This window comes from Lampris incognitus, chromosome 5 (genome assembly GCF_029633865.1).
Source record: "Lampris incognitus isolate fLamInc1 chromosome 5, fLamInc1.hap2, whole genome shotgun sequence".
Taxonomy (NCBI): Eukaryota; Metazoa; Chordata; class Actinopteri; order Lampriformes; family Lampridae; genus Lampris; species Lampris incognitus.
The window spans coordinates 59,117,700-59,132,211 of NC_079215.1; the positions used below are offsets into that span (position 1 = coordinate 59,117,700).

The 14,512-nt window shown below is 42.7% G+C and overlaps 1 protein-coding gene across 2 annotated transcripts in view; it reads right to left on the minus strand.

Moving 5' to 3' along the window:
- Positions 1-14,512, minus strand: part of LOC130112542 (myosin-9-like) — a 204,522-nt gene that overhangs the window by 127,182 nt on the left and 62,828 nt on the right. For both annotated transcript variants that reach the window (XM_056279957.1, XM_056279956.1), the window contains one exon: positions 2,440-2,577. In XM_056279957.1, the coding sequence (XP_056135932.1) occupies positions 2,440-2,577 (138 nt within the window). The remainder of the gene's footprint in view (positions 1-2,439; positions 2,578-14,512) is intronic.

Here is a 14,512-nt window from a genome sequence, read left to right on the forward strand (position 1 = left end):
GACTGCCTACAGAATGAATGTAATTAGTGAGTTTGAATTAAGGTGGGGAAAACAGTTTGATTGCTAGTATAACAATGGTTAAGGATTTGTTCCTCTACATTGTGACTGTTTCCAAGCTAGCATGCTACTGTGACAAGTTACTAAAAAATAGCTAAACTTGTATTGAGCTGAATGAGGGTTTGTTGGCAATGGCCGACTGGCCGTCTGGAGCACTGGGAGTTTTCCCGGTGGGCTGCTTGACAATTGGGGTCGATGCAACACAAAATATAAATAACCCCAGCCTCCACTTAAATAAAAACAACCAAGTATTGTATGTCTGACTGGCCCAGGCGAGTGGGCTGCTGGCCAACAGTGGTTGGGTATTAAATCTGCCAGTCTCTCTCTCCCAGCCAATTGCTTTTGGTCCGGTCCATTCTAACGTTTCCTGGACCTAAACTTTTTCCCGTCTCTGTTAAGTGGCGACATTTGGGTGAATAGTGGAGTGGAGAAAGATGGACAAACAAAAAGAGAAAAAATGTAAAGGTGGTGCTGAAAAGCGGAGCGAGAAGAGGTTCAAGTCCCTTGAGGCTGATGCAGCCAAATGTTTTAAAATAACAAATTATTTATTTTGTGCCATTTCCCATCAGTTATTTCTGCCTAGTGAGCCTGAAGGCACTGGGAACAGAGAGCAGAGAGACCAGTCCACTGAGCTCAACAAACCAGTTCAACTGTTAGTCAATGTTTGCAGCTAAAGCGGTAAAACAGAAGACAACATGGATAAGATAAGCAATGTTTGGATTGGGCTAGCGGGCTATTTAGCTATATTGGGTGCCTTTTGTTGAAACAAGCACTCATCAATGTCACTTTTCGTGAACCGGCCAATCACAGCCTGGATGGGATGGGACATTAAAGAAAAGGTCGATATGCTACAGCAAACTTTAGAAATGTTGAACTCATAGACCCTTTTACAGCCAACGTCATCAAAAATAACATGCACATTTAGGCAATGAGTGGCATGGTGAAGCAGCGAAGAAGAAAACAATAGCTGGAGAGATGGCACAAGATGACATTGTTACTGGGGCAGTGTGTGCATACAGGATTCATAATCAAATTCTGGATACAGTTATAGATAGCATCCATTAGTGATTTCTGAGTAATGTCACTTTGTATGCCGACATGGCTCTTCTGGACCTTAAAAACTTCAGTCAACTAACACCTAGTGCCAGTGGCCTTCTACAGACAGCCCTTCAAGAACTAAGCAAATGTTTGATCAAATTTGATAGCAGAGCAACGGCAGCCAATTTACAGAGTGAGCTCATGAGTTTGGTAGAACAGTGGACTAGGTTAAAATAATTGGGATTTGAAGAATATTCAGCCAGGACTATGGAGGATCATGGACCTGAAGAAAATGAAGAGATGGAAATGGTGAAGTATGCTCTTAACCTAATGGACTGTAAATCCTGTCAATCCACTTATCCCCTATTTTATACATTTCACTTTAAAAAGTGTTTGTTTAATCTTTGCATAGCAATCTGATGTCTGCCAATCATTCTGTCTCTTAAAAGATGCTGATACCTACGAGACCTGCTCATCTTGCAAGGACTGTCCAGTGTGTTGCCACAGTATTCTTAGTCAGTACAACCTATTGACCAATGGATATCACATCCTGGGCCTACAAGTTTCTACTTACCCTGTCAGTAACTCAGGTAAGTTTGTGAGCGGAGCTTCTCTACTCTGGAATTCATCAAGAGTAGGCTCAGGAGCACTCTATCTCAACAGCACCTGGAGGCTTTGATGCTCATGGCTACTGAGCGAGATGTTTTAATGGCCCTGGACAGTGACCTGGTTATAGATAGCGTTGCTGAGAGAAGTGAGGTGCTGCAGAAATTGCTAATGTAAGGAAGTAGGAAATATGTTTATTTTAATGTTATTCTATAACTTGCCCATTCACCAGTCTTTTCACCAACACATTTCTTCCTGTATTATTTCTTTTACTGGTCAGATGGTTCCAGAGATTCTTGCCACCTTGCTGCTAGTGCCATTTTGCCAAAATGTGCTCCTTCTAGCCAGCCCCTTCCTAAGAGCAACATGTTCCCCTTGTTCTATTTCACATCTGTTTTACTAAAGTTATTGTTATTAATATGGTTCAGTAATCTTGTTTACATAAAGTGTGGCATGGTTTGTGTGGGTGGTGGTGAATCACAGGGGGGGTGGGGGTGAAGGTTTGCTGGGCCAGTCTGTCAAAAGGTCCGGGGCCATTTTGCATTCCTAGTCCGCCCGTTTGTTAGTCATGTATTACTGTTAGCACAATTTTTTTTAACTATCATATGATAAATGACAAAGCCAACTTCTACTTCTAAACACGAGGCATTCATTATGAGGCATACCTTAGGGAAATATAAAATTTGTTATTGGTCACCATTCTTACATTAACACTTAAACACATTTGTTTCTCCAGACCTTGATGAGTTTGCTGTTCTGATCATCTATCACCATGACATCCTCCTCCATCTTCTTAAGTTTGGCATCCAAGGTAACCTTCTCCAGCTGAAGCTTTTGTCTGGCTCCCTCCTCCTCATCCAGCTGCTGTTCCAAGTCCTGGAAGAGGAAAACTGATTACATATGTTGAAAACAATTACTTGGTTTACCAAACTTAATAAAACAATTTCCTTTAACAAAATAAGAAATCTAGTTCAGTTTATTAGGAGACAGATTTCCAAGTCTGGATCACTCCGAATTCATGACAAAACAGGAAATCAAATGCTCCACATGGCATGTGGACTGAGTGATATGTGAAAACATTGCTCAGCAAACCATACGGATATGTTCTGGGATTGTGCAAAGTTTAGCAAGTTTTAATCTTCCTTTTTCAAAACAATCTGGTTTTTTAGGAGTTTATTTATTTATTTTTTTAGCAATCATCAGCTGTCAATCAGTTGACAGCTATATAATATAACATAGCATGTGTGTGTATGTTATGATGCTGTTATGGTATATTTTGCTATACTTGACAGCTGATGATTGCTTATGGCATGAAACAGGCTTGTACTGTCTCATAAAGAATTCACTTGACTCACTGGATTTTATATATATACGTATATATATATCAACACTGATACAGGAAAAAAGATTTTAATGTATAGCAGTACAGGCCTGTTTCATGCGTCTCGCACTCATCAGCTGCTAAAGGATACAGTAGTCACCCTCCCCCGGAATACCGCCAGTGTCACCAATGTAACCAAGTGGTTTTACTGCTCGCTACGGGATTCGATCCTAGCTATACTGTACCACAAGATGACCTTGTTATCTGCTCGACCAAAGAGGGTCAACCTCCTGACCATCGGAGAAGTGAGCCTTTTTGTAGATTACATAAAGTATGTTATAAAGAGGCATCTGGTAACGGATTATATACTTCGGTTACGCAAGATAAAAAAAAACAAAAAAACAAACTTCCCTGGAGAAAATGTGTGGGCTAACTGAAAGTGTTAGAAACCTGTGAACCGCCAGTCACAACCAGCAGATGATGCAACATCACCCAGGCAAGACATAACGTTCCACCTTTACTTTAAAACACCGAAATAAGATGAAATATTTCATAAAGTGCAGAGAATGAAAAGATGTGCTATGTTCGAATCCAGTGGATAAGTTAAGAGCCCAAAGCTTTTGGAGCGCGTTATGGCGATGGAGATAAATGTGATTTCAGCTTGCTCGTTAATGAGAGCCTATGCAGGATCGATGCAAGGTAAATCCTTACACACGCGGACTTTTGCAGTGGCTGTTATATATTATTATTATTGTAATACTGTACTTTTTCAAGAGTGTGAACAGCCTGACTTTATGTGAATGTGTCAGAGTTTGTGTGTTTGCATGTGTGTGTGCGTGCATGCGTGCATGCGTGTGCCTGATGCATGGACGACCTGCTGTGTTTATGAACCCAATCTCTCGAACACCCACATGTACAGCTGGTGTTCTTTCTACTGGAATTATTTATTTCTCATATCTGTCAGAAGTAAATTTAGTGCGTTTCATAAAAGACGTGTCTTCTTGTCTTCCAGGCCTGTTTCGTGCGTGTATTGCTATGCATTAAAATCTTTTTTTCCTGTATCCGTGTTAATATTCCGCTCCTCATTAGTCAAGCATTCAACACCATTGACGGTTTGAGGAAAAAAAAACACTATACAGTGCATCCGGAAAGTATGCACACCCCTTCACTTTCCCCATATTTTGTTATGTTACAGCCTTATTCCAAAATGGATTAAATTCCTTTTTTTTCTCATCAATCTCCATACAATACCCCATAATGACAAAGTGAAAAAGGTTTTGTAGAATTTTTTGCAAATTTATTAAAAATAAAAAACTGAAATATTGCATGTACATAAATATTCACACCCTTTGCCATGACACTCAAAATTGAGCTCAGGTTCATCCTGTTTCCACTGATCATCCTTGAGATGTTTCTATATCTTCATTGGAATCCACCTGTAGTAAATTCAAATGATCGGACATGATTTGGAAAGGCACGCACCTGTCTATATAAGATCCCACTGTTGACAGTGCATGTCAGAGCAGAAACCAAGCCATGAAGTCAAAGGAACTGTCTGTGGACCTCTGAGACAGGATTGTATCGAGGCACAGATCTGGGGAAGGGTAGAAAAAAAATTCTACAACTTTGTAGGTCTCGAAGAGCACAGTGGTCTCCATCATTCGTAAATGGAAGAAGTTTGGGTCCACCAGGACACTTCCTAGAGCTGGCCGCCCAGCCAAACTGAGCAATCGGGGGAAAAGGGCCTTGGTCAGGGAGGTGACCAAGAACCCGATGGTCACTCTAACAGAGCTCCAGTGTTCCTCTGTGTAGATGGGAGAACCTTCCAGAAAGACAACCATTTCTGCAGCACTCCACCAATCAGGCCTTTATGGTATACTGGCCAGACGGAAGCCTCTGCTCAGTAAAAGGCAAATGACAGCCCACTTGGAGTTTGCCAGAAAGCACCTAAAGGACTCTCAGACCACGAGAAACAAGATTCTCTGGTCTGATGAAACCAAGATTGAACTCTTTGGCCTGAATGCCAAACGTCATGTCTGCAGGAAACCAGGCACCTCTCATCACCTTGCTAATACCATCCCTACAGTGAAACATGGTGGTGGCAGCATCATGCTGTGGGGATGTTTTTCAGTGGCAGGAACTTGGAGACTAGTCAGGATCAAGGGAAAGATGAATGTAGCAAAGTACAGAGATCCTTGATGAAAACCTGCTCCAGAGCGCTCAGGACCTCAGACTGGGGTGAAGGTTTACCTTTCAACACGACAACAACCCTAAGCACATAGCCAAGACAACGAAGGAGTGGCTTCGGGACAAGTATGTCAATGTCCTTGAGTGGCCCAGCCAGAGGCCAGACTTGAACCACATTCAACATCACTGGAAAGACCTGAAAATAGCTGTGCAGCGACGCTCCCCATCTAACCTTGCAGAGCTCGAGAGGATCTGCAGAGAAGAATGGGAGAAATACCCCAAATATAGGTGTGCCAAGCTTGTAGCTTCATACCCAAGAAGACTTGAGGCTGTAATCGCTGCCAAGGGTGCCTCAACAAAGTACTGAGTAAAGGGTGGGAATACTTATATACATGCAATATTTCAGTTTTTTATTTTTAATAAATTTGTAAAAATGTCTACAAAACCTTTTTCGCTTTGTCATTATGAGGTATTGTATGTAGATTGATGAGAAAAAAAGGAATTTAATCCATTTTGGAATAAGGCTGTAACATAACAAAATGTGGGGAAAGTGAAGGGGTGTGAATACTTTCCGGATGCACTGTATATATAAACTAGGTTCACGTCCAGTAGGACATAGGTGTCAACAGGTAGTGCACAAAGGCAATGCATAGGTTGTACAGAAGCACATAATATAAGTTAACAATGTCATTCTTTTTTATGATTAATAGTTTATTTTTTTCACAATAAACTATATATACACTCACTGGCCACTTTATTAGGTACACCTTGCTAGTACCGGGTTGGACCCCCTTTTGCCTTTAGAACTGCCTTAATCCTTCGTGGCATAGATTCAACAAGGTACTGGAAACATTCCTCAGAGAGTTTGGTCCATATTGACATGATAGCATCACGCAGTTGCTGCAGATTTGTCGGCTGCACATCCATGATGCCAATCTCCCGGTCCACCACATCCCAAAGGTGCTCTATTGGATTGAGATCTGGTGACTGTGGAGGCCATTTGAGTACAGTGAACTCATTGTCATGTTCAAGAAACCAGTCTGAGATGATTCGAGCTTTATGACATGGCGCGTTATCCTGCTGGAAGTAGCCATCAGAAGATGGGAACACTGTGGTCATAAAGGGATGGACATGGTCAGCAACAATACTCAGGTAGGCTGTGGCGTTGACACGATGCTCAATTGGTACTAAGGGGCCCAAAGTGTGCCAAGAAAATATCCCCCACACCATTACACCACCACCACCAGCCTGAACCGTTGATACAAGGCAGGATGGATCCATGCTTTCATGTTGTTGACGCCAAATTCTGACCCTACCATCTGAATGTCGCAGCAGAAATCGAGACTCATCAGACCAGGCAACGTTTTTCCAATCTTCTATTGTCCAATTTTGGTGAGCCTGTGCCAATTGTAGCCTCAGTTTCCTGTTCTTAGCCCATCTGCCTCAAGGTTCGACGTGTTGTGCGTTCAGAGATGTTCTTCTGCATACCTCGGTTGTAATGAGTGGTTATTTGAGTTACTGTTGCCTTTCTATCAGCTCGAACCAGTCTGGCCATTCTCCACTGACATCTGGCATCAACAAGGCATTTTCGCCTACAGAACTGCCGCTCACTGGATATTTTCTCTTTTTCGGACCATTCTCTGTAAACCCTAGAGATGGTTGTGCGTGAAAATCCCAGTAGATCAGCAGTTTCTGAAATACTCAGACCAGCCCGTCTGGCACCAACAACCATGCCACGTTCAAAGTCACTTAAATCACCTTTCTTCCCCATTCTGATGCTCGGTTTGAACTGCAGCAGATCGTCTTGACCATGTCTACATGCCTAAACGCATTGAGTTGCTGCCATGTGATTGGCTGATTAGAAATTTGCGTTAACGAGCAGTTGGACGGGTGTGCCTAATAAAGTGGCCGGTGAGTGTATATATGCATTTCAATTACAAATGACAGGGATATTAAATCAGAATGTGATAAAAACGAAACAAACTCAACCAGACGAAAAATAAATAAAAGATAGGCTTGACATCCTGAAATAAGAAAAGAAAAAAAGAGAAAAAAAGGGAACCCCCCCCCCCCAAAAAAAACAAACAAAAGAAAAAACATGACTGTAATGCGTGGAGTGCTTAAAATTTTACAGCACTGCTTATCAACAGGTATTCTAACCAAATGTATCTCAGTTATTTGCATTTTTTGTGCTTATGTTAGTTATTTTTATGAGCTGGAAACGCCATTAAACACTCAATATATAAGAATGGTACTGCCCCCATTTCAAGTGATATTCCTCCACCTGATCAAGCAGCCTATATGATAACTGTTCTAGGGCAGCCAGCTGACCAAGAAAAGTGTGCCACAAAGATGGCGCTGGTGCAGAAGAGGCTTTCTATTCTTTGACCACGAGTTTCCGTCCTAACATAAGGGCACACGGATCCAGTCAGCAAGCAGTGGAATAAAATCACTTAATGCAGAGGGGTAACCCCAAAATAAACAGACTGGAAGAGAAAGGGATGTCTAGGCCAGTAATTTTTAAAAAATCGATATGTATAGCAGACCAGAACTCCTGTATTTTTGGGCAACTCCAAAGCATGTGTACTAAAGTACTATCTTTGTCAAGACACTTCCAACACTGAGCTGTCCACCAAACCCACTCTACGCAGCCTAGATGGCGTCCAGTAGACTCTGTTTATAATTTTGAATTGGATCAGCCTTGTTCCCTTGACATTTTTTTCCCATTTGTAAGTATTCTTCCCCATTGTGCCTCTGAAAATGAAACCTTTAAATCAGTTTCCCATTTCAATTTTAGGGTCAATATATTGGAACCTGAGGTTGTAAGGATAATAGAGTAGTAGACAGAAGCCTTGTGACCACTTCCAAAGATCTTAAGGACCCTCTCTAGCGTGTCACCACTAGATGGGGCTATTGAAAAGCGAGCCGAAAATTTGTAATTTGGTGTCTTAAGTGCAAATACTTCCAAAATGCAGTGGGTGGTAAGTCGACTTCCTGCCTAAGTGCCTCAAATTATTTTAAAGTTTCTTCCTGATACAGGTCGCCTAGGGCTGTAATACCTTTCTGAAACCATGACTTCCAGAGGAAGAGTGATTTATCTATACAGAGCTTGGGATTTAGCCAGTTCCTGGCGGACCGACGAAGAAAGGGATCAAATTTGAGGATCTGAGCTATTCTCTTCCAAACCCACTGAATATGGGACAAAATATGATGTGACCGATACTGTGGGGCTAGTTTGGCTGTGATATAGTTCATGGGTGTAAGAGAAGTGCAAATGGTGCTCTCATGATGGAGCCATGGGGGAGTTCTCTCCGGGGGCAAGGACCACTGTGCCATATGCCTGAGAGTGAAAGCATAATGGTAAAATAACAGGTTAGGCACCACAAGGCCTCCTCTGTCCACTGGCCTCTGCCGTTTTCGCAGGTTCATTCTTGGGTGTTTATTGTTCCATAGGAATGTATTACAAAGTTGATCAAATTGTTTTAAGTAGTGTAGTGGGATTCGGATTGGGAAAGCCTGCAGTAGGTAGTTGAATTTTGCAGCACAATTCATTTTAAGTATATGTTTGCCTTGCCCCACATAGAGAGATCAAATGGAGACCAGCGCTCTAGACCAGCCTGCAGTTTGTCCAATAGGGGGTCAAAGTTTATTTTAATCAAGTCAGACAGTGGGGGGGGGGGGGTTATTCCAATGTAATTGATGCCTTTCTTAGGCCAAGCAGAGCTTGGGATTTAGCCAGTTCCTGGCGGACCGACGAAGAAAGGGATCAAATTTGAGGATCTGAGCTATTCTCTTCCAAACCCACTGAATATGGGACAAAATATGATGTGACCGATACTGTGGGGCTAGTTTGGCTGTGATATAGTTCATGGGTGTAAGAGAAGTGCAAATGGTGCTCTCATGATGGAGCCATGGGGGAGTTCTCTCCGGGGGCAAGGACCACTGTGCCATATGCCTGAGAGTGAAAGCATAATGGTAAAATAACAGGTTAGGCACCACAAGGCCTCCTCTGTCCACTGGCCTCTGCCGTTTTCGCAGGTTCATTCTTGGAAGTTTATTGTTCCATAGGAATGTATTACAAAGTTGATCAAATTGTTTTAAGTAGTGTAGTGGGATTCGGATCGGGAAAGCCTGCAGTAGGTAGTTGAATTTTGGAGCACAATTCATTTTAAGTATGTTTGCCTTGCCCCACATAGAGAGATCAAATGGAGACCAGCGCTCTAGACCAGCCTGCAGTTTGTCCAATAGGGGGTCAAAGTTTATTTTAATCAAGTCAGACAGTGGGGGGGGGGGGGGTTATTCCAATGTAATTGATGCCTTTCTTAGGCCAAGCAAAAGTGCCTTATTGGAGATTTTTGGGGCAATATGGCATAAGAGGGAGAGCCTCAGACTTTGTCCAGTTCACTTTATAATGTGAAATGGATGATTACTTGTCAATAATTTTAAATAGGGAGGAAAGAGAGCGTTCAGGATCAGACATAAACAAAAGAATGTAATCTGCATACAACATCAGTTTATGACATTTGTCACCAATCTGAATGCCTGGAAATGTAGGCTCTTTACGGATTGCCACTGCTAATGGTTCTAGTGCAATGGTGAATAGCAGAAGGGAGAGAGGGTCCCCCAGCCTGGTGCCTCTTCCGAGTTCAAATGAGGGAGAGATTATGCCGTTGGTGACCACAGATGCCTTGGGATGGGTGTAAATGAGACTAATCCAATCTATGAACTTCTCGCTGAAACCAAAACATTCTCGTGGAGAGCAGATATTGCCACTCCACCCTGTCAAATGCCTTTTCGGCATCCAGCGAGATGGCAACCATAGGGGAGGTGTTATCCTGAGTAGCCCACATAATATCTACAAATCTCCTGAAGTTGTCTGCTGTGGAGCGGGAGCGTATGAAACCAACCTGGTCAGGATGGATCAAAGAGGTTATAACCCTGTCCAGCCGATTAGCTAAAATTTTAGATAGTATCTTACTGTCACAGGAGGTCAAATTAATGGGTCTGAAATTTTTACAATCTAAAGGGTCCTTCCCTTCTTTCGGAATAAGGGTAATAATGGCCTCTGATAGAGAGGGGTGAGGTTTTCCCTTCTCTAGAGCTTCGTTGTAAGTGTCTAGGAGTAATGGTGCCAGTTCCTCAGCGCAAGCCTTGTAGAACTCAGCCGTGTAGCCACCTAAACCTGGTGCTTTACTTGAGGGTAGGTGTTTGATAACGTCAGTTATCTCCTCAATAGTAATGGGTGAATCAAGACGTTCAAGCTGGTCCTCTAACAACAATGGAAGATTGGGGGTTGACAGAAATGAAGTAATGTCATTTTTGTCTACCTCTGACTCAGAGGTGGAAATTTTTACATAAAAATCTCTAAAAGACACATTTATCTCCTTGGGATCAGACAGAAGATGCCCATCTTCCCTCCTAATGGCTGGAATAGTGCTAATTGCTTCTTTCTGTTTAATGCATCTGGCGAGTAGTCTACCAGCCTTATCACCCTCCTAAAAATATTTCTGTCTGGCCTGAAAGAGAGAATTCTGCCCCCTGAGTCATAATTGAATTAAATTCATACTTCAGTCTAATCAACATAGCAAGACTTTCTGGAGACGTGCTTTTTTTTTTTTTAAAGTTTGACTCTGCAGTTCCGATCTGTTTTTCAAGCTCCTTAAGTTTTGTATAATTTTGCTTCTTCTTATATGAAGAGTGTTGAATTATGTGACCTCTCAAAAAGGCTCTCAGAGCCTCCCATGCTACTCCTGCCCATGGAGCTGTTGGTAAATTTGTTTCTATGTAAAGATTAATTTGTGATCTAGGTGATTCCTTAAAGGTCTCATCTAATAAAAGGCTGGAGTTTAATCTCCATCTAGTTGATTTAACTGACATATTAAAGGACTTTACATGAAGAAATATTGGACTTTGGTCTGAAAGAATTATATTACCAATGTTGCTTGATACTATTGCGGGTATTAGCGACTGAGATACCAAAAAGACATCTAGCCTAGAGAATGAGCTACGGGGCAGAGAGAAGAATGTATAATCCCTTGATGATGGGTTTTGTAGCTGCCAAACATCTATCAAACCAGATGCCTTGGACATATATTTGAGCACCGCATGCGCTCTGAAGGTGCGGTCTATTGGAGAGCTACGATCTAGTATTGGGTCCATTACTTCATTAAAATCCCCACCCATGATAATTGGATAGTCCCCCATATCGTTTAGTTTCTTCTCAAGTAGTTCAAAAAATGCAGGATCGTCTATGTTTGGACGGCACACATTTGCTAGCATGATACTATTACCCTGGATCTCACAAAGCATCAAAAGAATTCCCCCGCCTCATCTGCGCTCTTTCTTATGCATTTGAATTGTATTTGCTTATCAATTAATGTTGCTACCCGTCTGCGCTTGCTACTGCCACAAGCAGCCCCCACAAAGCCCACCCAGTCAGTACAAAGCTTCTGGGATTCTTGTGCTAGTAAATGAGTCTCCTGCATAAACACTATGTCACATTTCTTTGATTTAATGAAAGTTAATACCCTCTTCTTCTTAATTCTGTTATGGAGGCCTCTGACGTTCCAGCTCATAAACTTCAAACCGTCTTTACTACTGATTGAGATAATGTAGAGTAAGTGTTATACAAGTTTTTCTGTAACTTCCATAATGACCTATTTATGCATGACATCACAAAAAAAATAAGAGACAAAAAACAAAGAGACTCTAAACATACATATAATAAAAGCTACGAAAATGCGTCCGCAAAGCCAGCCGCCTGAACTACAGTCAGTTTGGTCCGTGATTCTCTAACGTGAAGCTGCGGTAAAGTGCCCTGCCCACCCCGCCAGCCTCTGTGCTCATGTCCGGCATCCGGGAGCGCAAATAATACATCCGCCTCTCTGTCTGACACAAGCATGACATTTTCAACTTTACCAATTATTTACACACTAGACCGAACTTGGCTATACTAAAAAAAATATAAATGAATAAAAGAAACTGTTAACCCAAGACGCCCATAGTAGGAACCAACATACTGTAACGTGCATGGATAAGAAGACACGCTGGCCGCTGGCTGGTGGGTCTGACCCTTTAGTCGAGCGGTTAGTGATGTCGCCTTGTGGTGCAGTACACCAATGTGTCTTCTTATCCATGCACGTTACAATACTGTAGCGAATTTGGGGGGCAGTCTGGGAGACCGTCGCCACAGCCGGGACACGAACCCGTGTCTCCCACTCCGCAAGCGACAAAGTTAACCAGTCGACTAAAGGGTCCGACCCGTTAGTCGTCAAGGACCAACGTGTCTACTTATCCATGCACATTACACTACTTTGTATACTTACATACTTTGTACAGATAAGGATAGAGTTGTAATTTGTATGACTGTAATTTGTATAGATAAAACTTACTATTTCACCTCCAAAATCTAACATTACAATGGGAATCAGTAGCGTTATTATGTCGTTCAATAAAGATTTTACTGACCTCCCCGTGGTTTCTCTGTCATGAAAAGCAAAATCATCGTCCATGAACAGTGTCCACATTCTGGAGCGGTGAGGCACAAAACGCCGTTAACCCAAAGCAAAGGAACCCCAGGTTATCCAAGGGAGCGAATATAGGCCAGGGCCTTTTTATGGTCATCAAATTGGCAAGAACCCTGTGCTGATCTCACGGTGTTTACTGCTGGATAGTCGCGAGAAAATCTCATGTGTTTTTCATGGAGCATCTTCTTGCACTTGTTGGACTTTATGCGCTTCTCATTAACCAACTGGGAGTAGTCGGCAAATACCATGATGCGGTGCTCCTTTAAGATAACATTACCAACTTGCGTGCAGCCTCTGCGATGCGGTTCTGATCCTGGAATCTCAGGAACCTGGAGATGATGGGTCTCGCTGGCGAGGGTTGATTAGGAAATGGGCTTTTGCGTAATGCCCCAATCCTCTGTGCTCTGTCAATTTCCGGTCTCCTTGGGAAGTCGATGCTCAAAATCTCAGGCAAAATTTTGCCTAGGAATGACAGGGCATCGCCTCCCTCGCTGCCCTCTGGAAATCCGATGAAACGTAAATTATTCCTTCGCTCCCAGTTCTCAGTGTCGTCCAGCTTTTGTCGGAGGGCCTCAACTTCTGTGGCTGTGGGGTTAGCTTGCTGCCTTTTGTTAGCATCCTCCAGGAAGCATAGTCGGCTCTCGACTTGAGAAATGTCGTTGGTAATTTCAGCCAATTTTCTACCTGTAGCTCTTGTTGTCACCCATATAGCCTCTAGCTTCTTGTTGTGGGTGTTAAGACTTTTCCAAGATTAATGCAGTGAGTTTAGCAAACTTTTTGACCACTTCACCGGAGATGGAGCTAGCAACGGGTGCATCGGTGTTTGATGTGTTGCGAGGCGGCAATGCCCTCTGGTTAGCTTGGGTAGCGTTAGCCGCTTAGTTAGCCTTCAACCCGGTGGGGTCAGTTCTTGAGGGATTCGCGGAATTTCTCGTAGTGTTTGGCATCGTTGCACTATAATGCTAACTTTTTGCCCAATAAGCCAAAGAAAATTGGCTCTTTGTTAGTTTTCAAAGCTAATTATTTGCAGGGCGGGACACAGCTCCTCCTCACGCAGCCATACTCACAACCACGTCACGTGCTAACAATGTCATTCTTAAAGTAGGGAGCCCGGGAGGTGAAATGGGAGTATTTTTTTTAACTCGCACGCACGCATTAAGTCACACACTCAATTTAGTAATTGTATGCACGCTTTAGTAAGTCGTGTCCGCGCTTTAAATATGTCGCGGGCGCGCTTTAAGTAAGTCGCACGCACGCTCTAAGTAAGTCGCATGCACGCACCACCGCTCGCTGGCTCTGATTCGATCCACGCTTGGCGGAAGCTCCACTTCAGACCGCAGCTCAACTCCTGACAAGGGTAAGGTGCATGAAGTTAAGCGTATTAGATATTACATATATTATATTGTGGTGATACACAAATCAGGGTAAATTCACCAGGGCCTGCTGCTCCTTTAAGGCAGACATTCAGAGTGCTGACGTAGGCACTGCTTAGAGTTTCCGGGGGGGAGCCATGTTTGCATCAGCCTAGTGGTAAACTGGTTGCCACAAGAGATTGTACAGTATCAGTGTTCTTTTGTGTGGCGAGTAAACGGAATTGACTCGACTCGATCTCTGTCTCCTCATTCCTGCACTCCCAAAGTATGTTATTTAATTATTAAAATATATATAGTAGATAATAATTATTATAATATTATGAATATATAATGTGAATGTATTGTAACGATCACGGATGAATAGGCTCGGTAGCCCTTGGCTAACGGGTCGGACCCTTTAGTTG